Source organism: Anabas testudineus, chromosome 3, assembly GCF_900324465.2.
Source record: "Anabas testudineus chromosome 3, fAnaTes1.2, whole genome shotgun sequence".
NCBI lineage: Eukaryota > Metazoa > Chordata > Actinopteri > Anabantiformes > Anabantidae > Anabas > Anabas testudineus.
This window is the reverse complement of record NC_046612.1, coordinates 11,748,909-11,769,971: the sequence shown is the minus strand read 5'-3', so window position 1 is coordinate 11,769,971 and position 21,063 is coordinate 11,748,909. Positions and strand designations below refer to the sequence as shown.

The 21,063-nt window shown below is 40.6% G+C and overlaps 1 protein-coding gene across 3 annotated transcripts in view; it reads left to right on the top strand.

The window, feature by feature from the left end:
* Positions 1-21,063, top strand: part of LOC113174893 (protein diaphanous homolog 3-like) — a 129,983-nt gene that overhangs the window by 82,193 nt on the left and 26,727 nt on the right. For all 3 annotated transcript variants that reach the window (XM_026379085.1, XM_026379084.1, XM_026379086.1), the window contains 2 exons: positions 6,756-6,851; positions 7,516-7,578. In XM_026379085.1, the coding sequence (XP_026234870.1) occupies positions 6,756-6,851; positions 7,516-7,578 (159 nt within the window). The remainder of the gene's footprint in view (positions 1-6,755; positions 6,852-7,515; positions 7,579-21,063) is intronic.

Sequence of the window (21,063 nt, the reverse complement as noted above, 5' to 3'; positions counted from 1 at the left end):
CTCAAAAAAAAAAAGACCTTTCTCTAGGAGAGCTGTGACTTGGGAAATAATTTTTGATGTTAATAATCCAGCCACATAACTCAAAGCTATAATTGCTGCCTCTTTTTCTTTGAAAGTGATGGATACGAGCAATAATTTGTTTGATATTTGTACCGTTTTCTGTTTTGGTATATGAGAAAAATAATTAGCGTTCACTTTCGATGTTAAATAAACTGCTCAAAAAAATTGAAGGAACTGAGCTCCATCCAATGCATCACTGAACTCCTGGACAGTCTGAGGTGCAACCTGGTGGCCTTGGGTGGACCAAAACATAATGTCCCAGAGGTGTTCTATTGGATTTAGGTCCGGCGAGTGTTGGGGTCAGTCAGTGGTATCAATTCCTTCATCGACCAGGAACTGCTAGCATACTCTCCCCGCATTGTTGTCATGATTGTTTGGTTAGAGACATTTACACCAGTGACCTACTGGAGGTCATTTTGTGGGGCTCTGACAGTGCTCATCTTCTTCCTCCTTGCACAAAGGAGCAGATACTGGTCCTGTTGATGGGTTAAAGACCTTCTCCGGCCCAGTCTCCTGTGAGACTGTGCGTGGAGACAAAGCAAAGCACCTTCTGACAATGGTACATACTGATGTGACACCCTGGAGGAGTTGAACTACCTGTTCAACTTCTGTAGGGTCCAGGTATCGCCTCATGCTACCTCATGCAAAACTATTGGAAAAAATAAATGTCAAAAGATAAGAAAGAAAGAAAAAATGTCAGTGGCCCCCACCTGTAAAACCATATTCCTGTTTTAGGGGTCGTCTTATTGTTGTCCGTCTAGTCACCTGTTTCACCAATTTCATTAACACCAATGCAGTCGAAACTGATTAACAACCCCCCCCCCCTTAACTGATCAGATTAATATCCTAGAAGTTTGACTGACTTGATTGAATTTTTTTGAGCAGTGCACATTCACATGCTCAAAAGGGACTTGAATTTGTGGTTATTGCCCCCTGTATATTTGTGCCCTTATGTGAACTCTTGCAAGTTTGTAACTCTCCGAGATTGACAGCCTGTGCTTCTTCCCCCTGTGCTTGTGTGTTCAGGATTCTTTCCTTGCAAACTTTTCTTTTTCAGAAAAAGTAGTTCAGAAATAAGAAAATCATAAGAATAAACTCCAGCCAAATTTTGTCAGAAAGGCTTATACAAATATGCCGAGAGCTTGAAATTTATTTAGATATGCTCAAATTAAGATAAAGCTAAAGGCAAACTCGGTGACATCCCCAAGAAGTAATTCCGGCAATGAATGACACACATCCTCACATGCGCACATACACATTCATACATGCAGATTGCTGGGATGAAATGAATATGTGATAGAGATTTGGTATTGTGCTTCCAACCCAGGACAGGATTTACTCACTCTCTCTGTCGCACTCTCTCACTCTGTCTCTCACTCTGTCTCTCAGCCTATTTATTAACTAAAGAGCTTTCTCTTTGTTTGTCGGGAAGGATTGTCCTCAATGGAGATTTTCTGTGTAATCATCTGATTATCCATCAATTCCCTAAAAAGCCGGAGAGAGGATACATACCCACATTATGCTGAAGGGCACAGCAATGAGAGACAGGGGGAAGGAAAAGGGATTCCTGGAGGAAATGATCAAAATGGATTTTAGCTTCGTTACCTGCTTACACGTATCTGCATTTGGTTTGGTTTCAACGTTGCCTACTTATGTATTCCTGAAATGCGAGGTTCTCCCAGTTTCCTTCCCATTCTCCTCTGTCTCATTTACCTGCCACAGACTGGGCTTCTACCGGCAATATAATATTCTGCCTGGTTTCGTCATCTGCATCGTGCATTCTGAAAGTCTGAGAGAGCATCAGCTTGCATGCATTTGCATAGAGCCCTATAGAGATTGAAATTCAGATTGAATAGGTGTTTTTTTTTTTTTTTTTTTTTTTCCTTCTTCCTCTAGCCGCGCCTGGCTTGTGTATGACAAATCTGTTGCATTAACTCCCAGGGTAGGCCGGGAGCGGGAATGTTTGTGGAGCGACAAATTACACATCAGAGCTTTATTTAACATTCTCTACATGGCTACAAGCAATGAACTATTAAGACGTCAAATAGAAGAACAGCTAGAGCTCCAAACCTGCATGCAAAAATCATAGGAGGGGCATAAGAAAGTGAGAGACTAGTGACACTGTAATCAAAGCAATGCCCTTTGGAACATGTATTAGTATTACAATGGTGCTCACTTTGTTGTTTTATATATTTTTTTACTAGCGTGTGCTGTTCCTCCATATTTTTACTGTTATACTCAAACTGATTTTGTTTTGTTGGGTTTGCACCGGTGTCTTTAGAACCCAACAGGCAGATGTCTCTCTGTGTTGCTGCAGGAGTCCAGGCTAATAATCTCCCTGTGTTGTCTAAGTGTCAGCGTGTTGTGTTCCATGATGTGTGAATGTGTTGGAGCCAATGCAAAGTCACACTGTTAAAAAAGTAACTCGATTTTTTTGAGGCACCAAAAAGTCTGCATTATTCTGTAGTGTAAGAAAAGTGTAATCAGCCTTATTAAGGCTGATTATACTTGTTCGTAAGCGTGTCTCAACCCACATGTGTTACTTTGTCAAACTACAGTGTCACACAATATCACACTACATTTGTACTGCAGAGGGTGTGGAAAAAGGCATATTTATCACCACTAATTGTCAGTTAAAGCTATATTGCTAGCGTGCATGCAGTTACTCTTGAAACTTTCTTAGCTTATGTTAATGTTAATTTTTGCCTTTCTTTGCTATGTTTCTCACAACCTCTCATCATAGAGTGCCTGAAGTGAGAAAACTCTACAGTACATCACAAAGAAAATGTGGAATTTTCATAAAATAAACCATTTGGTGTAGGGGAATTTATTTATCTTTTTTTCTACATGTGTTATTGTCATGCAACAGTTTCACAAGGCCTTTTGTGTGTGTGTGTGTATGTGTGTGTGTGTGTGTGTGTGTGTGTGTGTGTGTGTGTGTGTGTGTGTGTGTGTGTGTGTGTGTGTGTGTGTGTGTGTGTGTGTGTGTATGTGTGTGTTCCCTGACCCCCAGTTTGTGAGCTGATTTCACGAGTGACAAATCACTATAAATATTTAGATTCATCACATACTTCTGTCTCAGAGCTCTTTCGCTGATGTGCTTTCAGGTAACGCAAACTTGCAGCAGCAAAGACTCTTGATTAGGACTATTTTTCTTTTAATTAAACTTACACAAATGATAAATGGTGAACTATTCTAATTTTTATTAGCTGCTTGTAACGCATTGTTATTTGCAAATCCTTATTCATCACGTTGCTAAGCCTCAATGATAAACAACCTCTGTTCAACAAAGGGGATTCAATCGAGAGAGGGGGGCTGATGAGTCCAAGGGAACCCAGTGGTCAGCGTACACTCATTCTACTCAGGCCTATAGTTTTCCTCTCCTTAGCTTTTCCATCCCAGCTCAATTGACCCTATTTCCTGCCTTGCTCTGGCCCACCTCTGTTACACACTGCTACAACCAGGTTGTTGTCCTGATAATAAGTGCCACATTCTGTTGAGTGAAGTGGCGGGAGGCATTAGTCCAGGTCTGAATAGAAAGTAGTCATCGATACACAGCCCACATCTCCAGACAATGAAAGCTGCTGGTCTGAACAGACTCTGATTAAATAGATGGTGATTGAAGTTTTACTACAGACAGGAGGATAACTCTGTATATTTTCCCTGTGGTGGTTCAGGTTTGTCTTCACTCTTTTATTCTTTTGTTTGTGGTTGAGCAACCACAAACATCAAACCTCTCTGTTGTTGATCTGACATGTACGCCTACATTTGTATATCTAACCACACATTTCCACACTTTTTTTTGCATCCCTTTCCTCCCAAGAGGGCAGTTACAGTAAACATCTCACAGTATAGTTCAGTTGAGTCAATACTACATTGTGGGATTTACTGGAGAGTCACAATGAAGAAGATTAACATGAAGCAGAGACATTTTACTAGTCTTTAAATAGATATCAGGGGGGGGACTAGCCTGCCTTGTGAGAGTATTTTTTATTTTTTGTGAATGTTAAAGAGTCACGTTGCGCAGCTGTCATGAGAGCTTTGAATCCCAGATGCAGCAGAATAGGAAAAAAAAAAAAAACAGGTAAATTGCGCACATCACAGCAACAATCGGTAGCTCTACTGCCTGAGCTGGGAGACCACTCGTCACTGTCCCCTGCTTCTCTCCAGTCCTTCTTCTCTTGCCTTATCCTCCTCAACATCAGCCTTCACAAGCCGTATGAATGTTTCAAAACCATTTCACAACTACTCGCTTGACTAATAGTCTCTGCAATGTGTTCCTCCTCCATTACCATTACCATCCATGTGACATGTCTGTGATCTCTCTCTCCCTCTAAGTTTGTGAACATGTGGGTGTGAGTATATAAATATGTGTTTTGATTTTCAGTGTTAGGTTGTTTGAAAGTATCTCTTGTCTACATTGTATAAAGCAGCTTTCTGTCTCAGCCTGTTTGAGTTACTTGTGATTGATGTGTAAAATTGGACTGTTTTTGCTCATATATATTCCTGAGGCAGGAGATCTGAGTGGGTTTCGTTTTTCCCTGCCTCCAGAGGCACACAAAGTGTTTCATGTTCTTGTGGGCTGGAGTCAAACGGAGTACTACACATGACGGCGTACACTGCAGGTTGCGATAGATTGATCTGCTCCTTTTTGCTTGTTTTGTGTGCTGTCTGTTTTTTTTGTGTACTTGTGTGTTGTGGTGAGTGCAAAGCTCGCTGCCTTGTGATGAATTGCCACAGCGGTGGAGACAAATTTGGACGTCGAGGAGCGTTGGTTTTTGCTCAGAAATTTGTGATGCCTCCCTGCGCCGTGTAATGATGAAGAACTAGGCACATATCAGCTACAGGAGGAATCCAGCGGTTGCCAATGAGCACAGAAACAAAGCACAAACAAATGCACACAGAGGAGCAGGCGGGGAAGTGGGTCACGATATATCCAGTGTGTATGTTTGTGGGTTATGTGTAGTCCCAGCTTTGTGTGGGGTTTGGGTACAACCACAGCCTATGACCCAGGGGATCCTCTACCCTCAATATAGGAGCTTTCTGTAAAGGTATTGCGTCCTGTGGAGCTGAGTGACAAAGATGAACATTTTAGTTTGCAGGCCCGATGAGGAAGCATCAGTGTAGAGGTTGTATTTAATGAACGATAAGTCTGGCATATATATAAAACAGAATACACACTCAAACATCTACTCTAAAGAGTTGTTGAATGGTAATCATTGTGTTCATGTTGATGTATAGACTTTTGCATCTGGAGCAGACAGTATGTCTTTATTTGCGGCACCTATAAGTTGTATCAGTTGTAGTCACTTGTAAATAATAAATAGACTTTCATAGTTTATTGAGGCACAGTGTGTGATGGTGGCAACAAGCTGGTCTTTGAGCAACAGACTAAATCAATCCCTGTGTGCTGGGCAGAAACACTTAGGGTTTTCTAATGCCACACTTTTTCTTTTTTTTTTATTTAATTTTTGTATTTTGTATTTGTAAAAGGATATGAGAAATCTTTCAGTCACACACAATAATATTTCTTGGATCACCTTTAGCATTGATTACAGCACGTGGCATTGTTTAATTAGCCTGTGTTACCACATTTACTTCCTTCCAGAGTTGCATTCTTTATTATAAGGATGTACATTTTACATTTGTGTTTGTACCCACTTTCACAAATGACAGCACTACATCGTATAGAATGTCATGACCTTTGGCCCAGTAAAGAGTCTGGTAGCATCACAAAGTCTTAGTCATATAATTAGATTTTTTTTTTTTTCCTCAGGATGTGTGTTATTCCACAGGGATGGAATGAGCGACAAAAACACACTCGGCTTTAATCAGAGCCGTGTCCTCGTACCCTTCACTAAATCAGTGGTGGTACACAGCAGTCACAATTTGGCTCGTGGTACAGCTTGGAACGACTTTTTTAGTACAGCATACACCAATGTATCAGCCTTTAACATGCATAGTAAACGTACAGAACAAAAACAACAATGAAACATTTCAAACATGATTATTTTTAACTTGCTTGGTAAAAACTACATAGTGTCATTGAATTTCCGACCAATGTTTTTTTCCCCCCAAACATTTAATTCATTTTTCTTTTACTCATTTTCTACAGCACTTGTTTTTAGAGTATGAAGAAAGATGAACTAAACAACAAGATGAGATTGTAATGAGTGGTTAAATGTAATAAAAGCACCACTGTGATTTGATTGTGGCATGTAGCTTTTAATGCCAGCGTGTCAGTACCTCTGTCAGCCTCTGTGCAGGTGTGTGAAGCTGTTTGTCATTGAACTGGTTACATACAAAGACTTAAAATTTTATATTCAACACTGATGCAGTGTTGCTTCTACAAAGAAAGTACCTGATATTCCAAGCTTGGAGCAATCTGAGGGAAAGGCTGTGAAACACCACTTGCTCCATTGCTTGATTATTTTTAGTCAACTGCAAAATGCTGTAGAGCTGTAGCCCTACAGTACAATAGACATACCTGTAGCAGAATAGGTGCTTGTTTAGGCCTTTTCAACTACACATTGTTTGGTTATATCTCAACTGCCATCGTCAATTTCAAATCGTTTCAGAAACAGCATTGAGAGCCTCTCATCAGTAAAAGATGCAGCATTTTATCGGATTTTGTGTCTTTACCTCTCCTTTGTCTTCTAACACCCCCTCATTCTTTGCCTTCCTTGGTTTTTCAGAGAATGATGAGACAGGTGTGATGGATAGTTTGCTGGAAGCCCTACAGTCAGGAGCTGCATTCAGAGACCGCAGGAAGAGAGGGCCACGACCAAGAGGTGAGTTTTATTTTCTTTACCTACATTTATACACAAGGAAAGATGCACACACAAAAGCCCTAGTACTGATATTGTCGGGATAAACTGTTGACAATGTTCTGACTCCAGTCAGATGTCAAAAAATCATCATGGATTCTGGCGCTGCCAACTCGATACATATTTTTCTTGTTTTCTTTTTAAAAACTGACTGCATTGAATAGATCCTCGGGTTTTCATGCCTTGGCACCACACACTCATTTGCAAAATACACTAGCTTGTTGTTTGTACACATGCTTGCTAGCAGCACAATGCCAGAGAATTCACAGCCCGACAACATTACTACAACTGTTTAATGTTTGGATCTCAGTTGGGCAATGCACATTCAGTGTTTCCCTGGCACTTTGAAATCCAAATTGAAGAATTGAAAAAAGTGAAAGAACAAACACATATTGCAAATCCAACGTGGGATCTGTGTATGGATTAAATGAATTGCTAATTGTTGCAATTGTTAATTAAACTTTCAATTACTAGGGGTAATTGACAGCTGGGCCCTTAACACAGTATTTATTGTTAATGAATTTTCCTTTGCAGCCATTCTTCAGCTGGTGAAGGCCTTCTCATTATTTTTCTGATCCCTTTTCATACTGTATATGTTGGCGTTATTTGTCCACTCCCCTCCTTACAGATAACCAGCAGCAGACAATCAGCCCCAGCTCCTTCCGCCAAGTTCTCAGGCCTGTTAACCATGGTAAAGTAAAAAACTGAAACCTCTCAAAGCCCAAAGCTTCAAGCATGCTCAGCTCTGTCTTTTATTTGCCGTTGGAAGTCTGCCTTAAACATCTCTTGCATTTAATTCAAATTCGCCTTGACAGTTCATTTGTGCTGCTTTTTGTGTGTCCGGTGACCTTTCCAGTTATCCCTTTGCCTTTCTGGGACCTCGAATGTGCCTTCTATAAGTGTGAAAGGCTTTGGCTAAAAGAGTTTGAGGCAGTGCCGTGCGCTCTCTGAGAGAAGCAGGGTCAGGATTCTTTGAAAGCAGTGTGTGGGCTGTTCTGGCAGCTCAATTTGATAAGACTCCTAAATTGTTCAATAACTGCAGCACTTTGAGTTCAACTATATGCTTTTGATTGCCGTTAGGTTCTTCACGTTTTAAAAATAATTTGGTAAAGAAGCTACAGATGTCTGATTATATCCAGTATATATGTGAGTCAAGTGTCCAACAATTTGTTGGAGAGAATATTTTTTTGTCATGAATTTTACACAGGTGACCTATGTGTTTCATGGTTTTAAAGAGGGTTGAGAGTTGTGCACCGAGATCAAATATGCAGACAAACTGCAACCACTTGTAGCTTGGAGCATCTAGAGCACAGTTAAATTGTGTGTGTGTGTGTGTGTGTGTGTGTGTGTGTGTGTGTGTGTGTGTGTGTGTGTGTGTGTGTGTGTGTGTGTGTGTGTGTGTGTGTGTGTGTGTGTGTGTGTGTGTGTGTGTGTGTCTAGGTGAATGTGGATGGGATACTAATTCAAAAAATTAAATTGTCCTATATCATTCATAGTTGTAAACAGATATTGTACTTAAGCTGTTACTAAAATAAACAAATGCTTTCTCCTCTTGTCAAAGGTTTTCTACAATCATTACCGAGGCTCTTAAAAAATTACATTGTAACTGTATTACCCCTTATTACTTGTAATTGGAATCCCAGTGGGCTGGGTACAGGCTCACATGAATAAAATTATTCACACTCAATCCACCCACATCATTGATGGCAATGATAAAGGGCCTTGCTCTGTTGTTCTGCTCCGACTTATCTGAAATTAGATTGGAAAGGGACGAGGGGGAGGGAGGTATACAGGGTGGGAGGAAGGAGACAGATAGAGGTGGCTGTAACATAAGAAATGGAGTGAAATGGTGTGAGGGAGAAAAGATGGAGCTTGTTGGTCAGGGTGAAACTAAGGAATAATGTTGGAGGGGGGAAAATTGAAAATTTGACTCGGATGCTTGTTGTTTGTATGTGAGAAAGTGAGGTTTGTGATTGTGAAAGAGTCAGTACAAATAGGCAGGAACAGGCCATAGCTGGTTTGTGTTAAAAGGGGATTAGAGGAAAAAGAAATTGGTGTGTAAAAGAGCTGCTGCCCTATGTGCATATTATGAAGAGACCCCATGGTGTGCTGTGCAGGTAAAAAGGTCCTGCAAGGTTGCTGGCCCAGCTGCCCCCTGCTGGCAGCTTCAGACATGGCTTTGTTGACTAATAAAGCTGAAGGCCTTAGCCTGTCACTGCAGGCATTACACTCACTGCCAGCCTCTCAGAGCAAACACAGCTAATTACTTTTCTCTGCCCAGCCCCAGCACCAGCTCAGCCCTCTCAGTGCCCATTCATCTTAATTTCTCCCTCTCTGCCATCTGCCTCCTAAATAACACTCCTCCTCATTTCCCTACCACGCCATATCCCCGCTGTCTTCTTCTATACTCTCATGGCCTGACAATGGCCCTCCCCAAACATAATTGCCGTTTATTGGTATGGAGTCTCTCTACTTCTCCTGCCTCACCCTTTCTCTCCCATTTCCCTTCCCTCCTCTCTCTCCGAAGGAGATCCGGGCCTTAATTGCCTTGAGTATTGTCGTCGGAGTAAGTTAAACCCACAGGATGCTCTCAGTTAGGTTGGGAGGTGATGAAGTTTAGTCAGGGGCACAAGCACTTAAACAGCTGCTTTCACTTTCACACTACCCAACCACCTCCTTTTCCCACAGTTTTAAATACCCTTTAATAATTGATCTCAGGGGTGTTGCTACACTCCAGCGGAGCAGCAAAAAGAATTAAAACAGAAACGTCTGCGTCAGAATAAAGTGTAATTAGTGGCGAAGGGGAGAGATTTGAATGGTCAATCTGAGCAGACATGGCGCCATTACGCTTTCATAGCAAAAGAGACTCAAGTGCGCCAGTCTGTTGTCTGCAGAAACAAATCAGATTGCCAATAGACTGTGTTCCCCATCGCAAGACTTTGATGCGACTGTGGAGTAGTTCAATTATGGCTATAGTGGCTCATTGTCATGATGAGTGTGATTGCACGCAATAGAAAATAGGATTAAAAGATTCCTGCCTGTTTACTCCTCTGTTTTTCCTGCCTCTTCTTCCTTCCTTCTCTCTTCCTTTTCTATTCTTGAGTTAGAGTCCTGGCCTGTGTTCGCCGCATTTTTCTCATCTTCGTCTGTCTCCCATCTCCTCTCCGCCTCTACCCATAAATTGTCTCGGCACACTTTAACATGAGCCAGCAGCTAAGGTGTTTAGCTTGGTCTGCAGTCTCCCTCAGCACACATACACACATATCCATAAAAGTACACAGACACATCTGCAGACTTCAGGGGATGAAGGTAAGCAGGCTTTGCTGTGACTGTGGCCTGGGTTAGGATAAGGCTGTGGGGCTGTGGGGCTCTTCGACACTCTAAATTGGATTGGGCTCCACAGAATGATGGATCGATGGTGGTTAGCCACACAGGTGTAAGAGACTTATTGAATCTATAAAGCAGCCATAGCTTTTTAACTGTGTCCTTCTAAAAACACCTCTCCGGGCACTGTCTGCTCATTTCAGCCTTCTTTGCAAGCCCTCATCACAGCAATGCTGATCTCAAGCCGGTATGTGAGATTGTATGTATATGCTGAGAGTGGTCGCATAGCATGCTTTTAATTTTTTCGCTTGGGAGAAAGAAAGTGTGTAGCACAAGCAAGAGGTGTAGAACAGGTGAATGTGTCTGCCCTGTCATGGACTGATCCATTATAGAGAGTGTGGAGAGGAACAGTATCCATGATGGATTAAATGTCTTTGTCTTTAGATACCTTTAGTGACACCTCACCTAACAATTATCATGTGTGATAAAGTTCTTAACTAGAGCTTGAAATTGATGTAAAGGTCACTTCACAAAGTCAGTGAACCCCTTTACTAAATGGAAATGGTTAGTTTTCCTTACTTGTACTTGAAAATGTTAAGGTTTTCACCCTAAAGGGAAGCCTTTAGCTATCGGTGATCTTGTGTTACGTATTTGCCAAGTCAACTTTATGACCCTTTTTGCTGAATTTCTGTTTCTGTATATAATGTAGAATCCTTGGTTCATGCAGGCAGCTATTCAGTGCAGACTTTAAATGGCTTTGGTATAGGTGCAAATGGTAGTAGGAGATGACTAATAGGCTTAATTTGAGACTCAACCCACGGTGTCTTTCAGAGATTCTGCTGCAGAAAATCATTAAGACGAAACTGGGAATAGTACGAAGTTGAAATGAAAGTCAGAACAGATAAAAGATGAAGTTTGTTTCCTCTCAACTCCGTGTGCTCACACGTGAGACACTGGTGAAAAACTAGCTGTAAGAGTCAGTCTCTGTACCATGCTGGGGCTAGGATACTCTGGTGGAATATGCGATTTTGACTGAGCCTCTTATAAACTGTGATACGTGAATAGCAATACGGGCTACTGTATCCTGCAGATTGCATGTGCCTCTTGATTCCTTTTACATAAATTCATATTAATGTCAATTATAGGACAAAACTTATCATCCTTCCAACATTCTTCTGTCAACTCTTTAGTTCTTGACTTTCGTTTTGCCTCTGTGGGCTGGTTGCTTTACCCCAGACATGACATAAGCAGAAAAAAAGGTGTTGTTAAATCATTCCAGAAAGCAACGTGAAAAAAAACAGGACCACAGATGCTCTCGTCCCCGGATCTATTTGAATTGATGCAACACGCCATTGTTTTCAAAAGTGTAACTGTAGAAGTTGGTGATTTATCTGCACTTGGTCATAATATATCATCCACACATCACACACAGCCCGTGTACTTTTCATTAAAGTGACAGATTATTGCCAAGGAGCTCCTGTTCCTGAGCACAGACTTTATTCTTGACTCACACCTATACATTCCCATCTGAAAGTATTGGAATGACAAGGCCAATTAATTTTTATATAGCTGTGTATTGATGAATGAAGATGAATATGAGATAGAAGTTTGTAATTTTAGCTTTTAGCTTTTGAATCTAGATATATGAACCAACCTATAGCACCTTTTGTGTCCATTCATATATTTTAAGTGACTATTTGAAAAACTAGAACATGTGATTGGCAAATACGAAACTCACTTCATATCCTGTTTTGATCTAAAACCCATATGGAAAGCAACGCAAGGAACTGGCCTTCCCTTTTCATTAGTTTTGGTCGGGACTGCACAACCTCATGCATAAACGCAAAGAAATTGTCAGATTAAATCCTGTGCTTTAATGATGTGCAGGCACAGGGTTAAATGTCATGTCTGGGTGAGGGCATTAGCCCTGTCCTAGACTTGGACAGGTGTTGCACGCTCTGTATTCATGTCTACAATCATCTGGCCACTCACAGTGGAGTCAAAGTGTCTCTGTCTTATCACCGCACTTGATTGGTGGTTTCGATGTTTAACTGTTCTTGTAGACAAAGGCATATCCAGATGGGGGAGCGTGCCTTGACCCGCCTTTGTCTGTCTATCTAAAGTGCTGCACAGAGGGTGCACGCATGTGTGCGCGGGCCCACATGCATTGAACAGATGGAGCAAAAGGGCACCTTAGCAAAGTGGCTATTGTAATTATGTCCAGCCTGCGCAGTGAAACTTGTGAAATAGTAAATGAGGGTTACAGAGAACGATGATGAAACATGCTTTTAAATCTTCATTCGTATTTTGCTCTAAACAGTAGTTTCCTTTCTGATTTCTTTGCTTACACTCAGCTGCCAATACAATAGTCAAATCTCTTGGCCGCTAAACAGCTCTTCTTGAGTAGCTGGTGATAAATTGTTGCAGATTTCTCTAAAGTAATCTGCTTTTAAACTTTAGGTAGGAAGCCACACCACAGTGTCTATCCCTCAATAACTGAATGGCATTTATTTCTGAAGACACCATGTGACTCATGTATTACACAGACATACATAAATATGAAATATGTTTGGAAGCTGGTTTGTATAGATGATGGTTTTCCATGTGGCATGCTACTCAAAATGAAGTATGAAGTTTGCTTGTTCGGTTGTCTTCAAAGTGACAACACAAATAATAAAGAATTGTATTTAATGGCTCCCACATGCGTTGTTATAAAATCCCAGCCTCCTCAATATTCAGGTCTCCTTTCCCTGAAACGTGTTGAATGTTGATGCATACACACACACACACACACACATCAGACTGGGAGCTAAGAGGGCAAATTCAAAGCACCTCCAGTAAATATACCCACGTTCATGAAATTGTAATTTCTGTAATCCATGCCCAATCCAAAAAAAAACAAATAACAAAATGATTGAAGTGACATGGTGAGCTGTATATTCGTTTTACTGGTTGGAGAGGTCAGTGTAACACATGAGGGTAAAGTGGACGCACACAGCTCAAATGTTTCCACTCGGTCCTAAATAGAAAACGGATGATAACGAACACCTCTGCACTCTGGTCCGTGTCATTCTGGTGTACATCACACGTTTTTAGCCAACTCCTAAGCCGATCAGGCTCCTCAGATATCCACTTTTAGCTGGATTATGAGGAAGCCGGGCTGTAATAAAGGCTGTGGATCGTGAAATAGAAAGTGGTGTTCAGCATGTTGAGCCAAGCACCCTAATCAGCCCATTCACACCAGCACAGGACCCAAACAGCAAGGGGAAGCTGCTAATGTAGGATTACCCTTCAGACAGCTTCTTAGATCCTCCCCATCTTTTCTTTTCACAGGTAAACTGTCTTGTCCTCTGTCTGCTTTGGTACACACCTTGTGACAGTGGCAGAAACACTTGTGAGTCAATAATTTGAAGGTTTATCAGGGATTCGGGTTAGATTTACATCTGAATTCAAAGTAATGTGTCATTGTTTCTGTCTCTATGTCTTTGTCTCATCAAGCTGTTATATATATATATATATATATATATATATATATATAGATTGACTGAGACTATGCTTTTACACAGTGCTCTGCTTAATAATGCAATGGGAAATGAAGTCATTTTCACCATGGACTTGTGCTAATTAAATTTTACAGCAGGCTTATCGCCCAGCCACACACATTCCTGGTCCTCCCACATTTACCAACGCCAGCAGCCATATCACATAGCCGTCAGGGAGAGGAAGCACAGGGGAGATGATTGTATGAACTTCTGTTGTTAGGGGAGGGAAATGAGTATCTCCCTCTTATATCTATGTTCTCTACAAAGGGATGTTCTTGAGTTCTGTCTCTGTGGTAATACCTTTGGTGAAGGAGTGCTTACTCATCTTACAGTTCTGCTTCTATCACGTCAAACATGTATGTATTTATTTATTTGCAGGCCAGCTATCTGGTTTTGCGCTTGTGGCTGACATTTGCAACTGGTCTCTGACTAGTCCTTGATAGAAAGCGCTAGATCTTTTTTTGCATATGTTGCTATGGTTGTCACTAAGCTGTCTTGACTCTGAAGTAAAGAAGAGAATTTAGCCGGGGGTGATGAAAGGGGATAATGTGGGATTTAAAATTCTACTCACCTTACTGCCGTAATCTGTAAACAGTCCCATATCCAGGTATCATTCTCCAGTGCATCATACTCATACGGAAGGAGGAACAAACTCCAAGGCTCCTGCTGTTGATGATTCCCAGGGCCGCTTTAGTCTCAGTGATAAAATGTTCACTTTCCTCCAAAACTGCCTCACCTCTGTGTCTCTCATGCTCCGGCTGTCATTTCCGCTGCCTCTCCACCTGCTATGCGTCTTCTTACTGATCCAGAAGCTCTAAGTGCAGCGATGGGAGTTTCCATGCCGACAGAGCGGGAAGGCCAGCCCTCAGGCAGCAGGATCTGTTTGATGCTGGATTCCCCTTAGAGAGTAGGATTTGGGCTTTGCTGATCTGTGGTTATACCTCCCTTTTTATGCCCATCCACTCACGCATTTGACTGTATATAGCCGCATGTATGCACTTCAGCATGCACACACACAGACACTCATCCTTTAGGCACATGGCCAAGTGTGTCTCTCTGGCCTGTGGGCTAAAGAGCTTCATTAGTCTGACACTTGCTTTGATTAGCATCCTCGGGTGTGCAAATTAGAAAAAAAAATCTCAAGTGATCCTGTGACGTAAGGGTCACTCTGGGACTGTCTGCAGATGTTTGAAAGCTTCACACAAGGCTTTCTCCTCCATTCGGGAGATGGCAGTTTCACGTTATCGAAAGTTTTGTTCAGGCGGTTTTATTATACTCTCCTACCAAGCAACACAAAAAACTATGGGGTTAAAAAGCTGGGTACACCAAGAATATATAGTAATGAAACATTTTTCATTTGCATGTGCTTGTAAACATAAGTCCCATTGCTCTAGCACATCCGTCTGGGTGTGGATGTATTCATTCACTGCCTCAGTAAGGATGTTAATGTGTGGAGATGTAGCTTGTGAATGTGCATTGTCTGAGACTGTTTTACATTCAGGTGGAAATTCCTAGAGCTGCTGCCTGCTCTATAATAACCATACTTGACATTTCTCTCTCTTCTAGCTGGTGGAGACTAGCAGATGCTTTCCATTCCAGTTGAACCCATTAAGGCCTTCTCTTCTCTACTGCATCCACTGGCCTGTCCTTTGGCAGGGCCCTTCTGAATGTCAAAACTCGCTGTTTAGCATCACAATATAGCAGATATGGGGCAGAGGAAGAAAGGGAAAGGAAATGGGTGCTGGCTGGCAAAGGGCATGGACAAAAAAATGATTTTAAAAAAAGTCTCCTTTTGCTCTCAGACCTCTATAGTCAGGGTTTTTTTCTTTATCATCTTCTGCATTTCTGTTTTTCAGATGTGAAGTTGCTGGGCTGTAAATTTTTGTTAATGATCAGAGTGCTGACTTTTCTTTAACAATCAATAGACATTGTTAGAATCAAATATTAACACAAGCAAGTATTTCATTATCACATTTGCTTTATCTGTAGTGTAAGTGGATCTATGCCAAAACATTATCCCCTTTATGGAGTTTCCTTCATATTTTATCAGCTTGTGTGAAATATTGCTAACTCGTTTGTTGGATAGTTGTCCCGCAGGTTGTAAAGTTGTCTTGTGGTGAATTCTGCATTTCCTTGTTTTAACGGTTGTATTAGCGGTATTGTTGTTGAACAGATGAATTGATGAAGTGCTTGTTTTCGCACACACATTTTGCCACAGCTGTTTTCATAGGGTAACTAATAGATGAAAATCAGATATTTTAACTACTGATTGCTGAGTGACAGATAATGCTGCAATTGTACAGCAAAAAATAATCTCACACATTTTGATTCAGGCTAATAGAAACTTCGTTGTGTCTTTTATTGGAAACAAGTTACCAGAACTTTAACCAGGTTCCTCCTAAAACACTTTCTTTCATGTTACAGTGTCTGGTTCCTTCAGAGGACGTCAACTTGTATACAGTACATATGATTATAATATCCATCCAGTGTTACAAATGAATAAAAATTATAGGGGACAGTAAAACATTTTGTAAACAAGCCCTATTAATTACACTTAACTAACTGATCATATTAGACCCTAGTGAGAATAGAGGTTAGAGTTTTTAACAAACTCAACAGTAAAAATTGATTGACAGAATATTATGAGTAATTTAGGGATTTATACAATAATCTTGGGCAAACTAATTGATAGCCTAATTTATGACTTTAAATCTTAATGCAAGATTGATTAAATGGAAAACATAATAATCATGCTCAGCAGACTTGATGATTGCTTGGGTTTTTAGGCCTTGGTGTCTGTGGCTAGTCTTGAATTGTGTACAAACCTGATTATTTTTCTAAACGGGGCAGTAATTAGCCTGGTTGGTTTGAATGGTAATTACAATGTCGGACAAAGAGGAAAGAAGCTGTCTAAATGCATTTCACAAATAGTTTTTGTCCACACAGTCAGACACACACAGATACTCAGTGCACTCGTAAACACAGATCTTATTCAGCATGCAGGGACATGTCTTGCCAAACACAATTATTTATAACGTTTCTTTTGATAAAATGCAACAAGCATAGGAACTTGCTCATTTGCTTTTTTTTAGTATAAAGTATTTAGGTAAAGGTAAAAACGCAGAGCTACTTGAGTACTATACTACTATATTGGCTTTACTGTCGTGTGTACCTCATTAATCTCACTTTATGTTTCCTTCATAATGCTGTTTTTGCTGCTGTTACATGCGTGGGGAGCTTTTAATGCTGCCAGAAATAAGTCGTTTTATTTTCTTTTAAAAGCACAAATAAAGACGACGTTGCCTATGTAGCTGTTTTCCACTTAAAACCTGCCTCATATCCTTTTGCTCCAGTTTAATATATGCTTCAGCTCGGAACACGGTGAATTAATTAGATAGTATGTTGTTGTTCTAACTCACTTGCCCAACACCAATTATTTACACAGCATAGCTACTGGCTTTCCAAACAACGATTATTCCCTTGCTGCTTTGATGGTGTTACTGTTGAGACAATCCTATTTTGATGACAATGACACTTGTATTATGTGCATCAACTTAGTGAGGCTTTTTTAAGCAGTGAGGCCTGTAGGCATTTTACTGCACATTGTGCTCAGCTGGTTTTGTGTTTATAAGCGTTTCCTACAAATATACATCTTCAGTCCTTTCTTGCTGCCTTATGAGCGCTGTGCCATCAGCTTACAGTCTGAAACTAATACTGAGCTGGAGATCAGATATGTTAAATAGAGGAACCTAAAATTGCTGATGCGGACTTCATATATTAACTATGATTTTTTAAAAGTGTAGCGTAAAAAATGTTCTTTATTACTCACATGTGGAAATATGATGCATTGGCACATTTAGTGTGTTCAAGGGCTTTCTGATAAGAGGAAGAAAAGTCACAGCACCAATTAAAGAGATGTGGCATGATACAACTTCAATGTATAGCAAACCCGAGCAGCTGAATACTTGACACCTCTTGAGACAGAATCACACCGAAGCCTCAGTTTAGTCGGTGATCCCGCTGTGAAAGAGCCTGGTTTTGATTATGTTCTATATTAGTGGATCTTTGATATGTCTTTTTTTTGTTTTTTTTTACGTTGTGCATATATATTTGTTATTTCACTCACTTTTATTCTAGAGTGCTGCCTTATAATCATTCATATCCTAAGTAATTACGTTTATTCTTTCATTCTTAGACATCGTTCATGATACATCTCTGTAGATAGCTGTGAAATAACAACAGTTAACACTAAGTCATATCTACAGCTGCTATGTATGTGAGCTCTAATACAGTGACATAATTCCTAAGTAGAAATCTGACTTTAGTGCTTTATACCAACCTTAATCAGAATTTAAAGAGATGGAGAAGGATGGGGAGGGGGCTCTCAGATGAAGTCTTCAGGAGTAAGCCTTGGCTTCTCAGCTCTATGACTTAGATTAGATTACAGTGGGAAGCTTTCAGAGCACATAACCCCGGTAGCACACACAAACACACACTTGAAGTGTCTCTGTACTTATTGTTCTGTTCTTACTATACAGACAAAGTGTAAGACTGGTCACTCTGCACAGGCTCAGAAGTGTGAGAGAGTTAATGAACAAGGCTTACAGGCTGACTCCCTGTAAATCATCCATCAGCCTCTCCGGCGAGCTGAGCCTGAGCTCTGACAATGGAAGGTGTTTGGTCTACAGCAGAGGGGACACGATTTATCAGGGAAGTGAGTGATTATGTGAAGACGGGCAGAGCTAAAAGATGATCCCATATCGTTTCGCGAAACATGCAAAGAATAGTCCATGGGCGCCTGTGAAAAATAGCCACGTGAAGACACCGTGGATAAATGAACAGTGGGTGTGGTAAAGTTTGAATAGAGAACGTCATAAAGACTTCAACTTTGTGGAGGAAGGTTTATTTATTATATGTATTTTTTAAAATATAAACGTGTATATTTTATGCATATAGATTTTTTTTTTTTATATTTGAATAGCTTGTGATGGCTTGATGTCATCTTCCTGCTAATGACAGTAATCATAGCCCTGCAGCTTGTCACTCTCCACTGTGTCACATTTAAAAATGTCTTGCTTGGAAAGAAATGACAAAATGTAACTTCTTTTTTTTTTTTTTTCCTTTTTTTAATGGATAATTATCTGTCTCAGGTGTTAGAGAGGGGAAAATGACGAGCACCAAAATAGATCAGGGGAAGAGAAAAGTCTCTGATCTCCTGGCAATGTAGTGGAATCAAATAATGAAACACTTAACGTTAAACCACTGTGCTTTTCATGTGCAAATTCAACTTCACACATTGACAGTTCACACTGGCTCTGTAGATGACTGGTTTGAATCTTCCTGTATGTCATCTCTCTTTTTTTTTTTTTTTCTTCTTATGAGATGTAAGTCATTATCTTTTGTTTTGTCCCAGTTCTCAAGACTTTGCAGGATTCATACTTCGATGAAAGGGGGTAAAGGAGTTGACATCCACTTTAATAGGCCTAAATGGTCCACTTTGAAGATCCAAACAGCGATAAATAAATATCAACAAACAATGACTACAGACTAACTCACCTTGGTTTCATCTTTATCAAAATTTCTGAGGTGCTTGATAGATGCTTGGATACACAGAGTGAGAGAGAAAGGTACAGGGATGAAATATCATGTGCATGTGTATCTACCTGCACACAGTTTGGAACGCTTCAAACAACTTATGTGCCTGTTTTCGTACTTTTCCCAATGGAGAGGGAGCAACATTATACATTTTTGCTCTCTACTCCAGGCATAGCCTTGAGCCTATAGCATACAATACGACTGTCTAATCTTCAGAGTGGTGAACTGCTTTTGCCAGCATATAGTGATCACACTATGTGAATCAATAGGGCGACCACAGTGTAAGGTTCTCAACATGGGTTTCAGATGTCAGAAATTTACATACATGTACTATAGATACAGACAGATACTTTGTTTAATTACATTTGGAGATAAAAATGGCTGAGGAGCTTTATGAATTTGTGTTCTGAAGAGAGTAAAGGGAGCGTATAATCCTTATTTGTAACCAGTAATGTAGGTGCAGGCATGAAGCTCCACTAATTTTTCACATGTAGTTTACACATCAACTAACTGAGTACTGTAGTTCTGCCCACAGGAAATTGTTAATCTCTCAAAATTCAATACTTCCCCCTTGAATTTTCCTCTCAAAGGTCAACGGGTCAGTTTGGCAAAATCACACAAAATCTATTTGTACAGGTGTAGGTGGAGGATTCTCAGAGGCAGAGATTTCAAAACCCAGCAGATAAAAGTGAAACTCTCTCCATGACTTAATACCTCTAGGGGTAAGTTGAAAAAAAATACAGTATGTCTTTTTGTAATTTGTGGGAACTGAGGCTTCAAGGTGAATTACAGCGCAGTACCTTTGAGAATAGCTATCTTGACCTCATGCTCTGAGATATGGTTTTATACTGCATAGTAGGTGTTTGTGAGAAGGAATAGAGAACCGAGACGGAAAATGAAAAATAGGGGGGGAAAAGGATGCAGATCTCAAAGTAAAAACAAATGGAGTAAACAATGTTAAGAGACAGGTGTCTATTTCACTTTTTTGTCACTCTTCCCGCGCTCTCTTTCTCTCACTCTCTCTCTCACTCTCACTCGACTGATGAAATTGCCAATGATTTATAACAAATGTCAGTGGCAGGCGCAGCAGACTGCTGTTTTGTCCCTGCCAGAGCAAAGTAGAGCCTGAGGTAGGCAGCTTTGCTTATCAATCAAAGTCTCTCTCCTCTTGTGCGCCAACGTTGTCAAGTACAAAGTTTCACTGGATCACCAGCTCTCCAAACCCAGGGTGTTCATAGAAACAGTGGTAGCGGTGAAGCAAACAGGAAGTGACACATCACCTTTAAGGTATCATCCTGTTGAGAGCTGTCATGTGTTTCATATATAGATTGCACAGGTGAGAACAGCGCATTCTTCGGCCTGCTTGAATACCTCTAAATGTGAAATTCACTGATGAGCAAATTTTACAGGTGACTTATGTTTCCACTCATCCAAGCCGCGTTGACTTTCTACTGTCAGGACTACACCGTACAACCACTGATGCATAGCGACTGAATTATGTTGATTTGAAGATTTGCAAGAGAGGAGCCGTACTTAATTATCTATCATTTAAAAGCCCCTCGCATGTCATCTACACACAACAATTTCCATTTTTCTTCCTTGATCGTTCCCACCCCATTGTTAGTTTGTGACAGGGTCTTGCTTGCTTAATCACAAATGTATTTGAAAGTTGTGGCCTGGCAAGCACTAATTTGTTAAGTTGTTTTGTCAGCTAA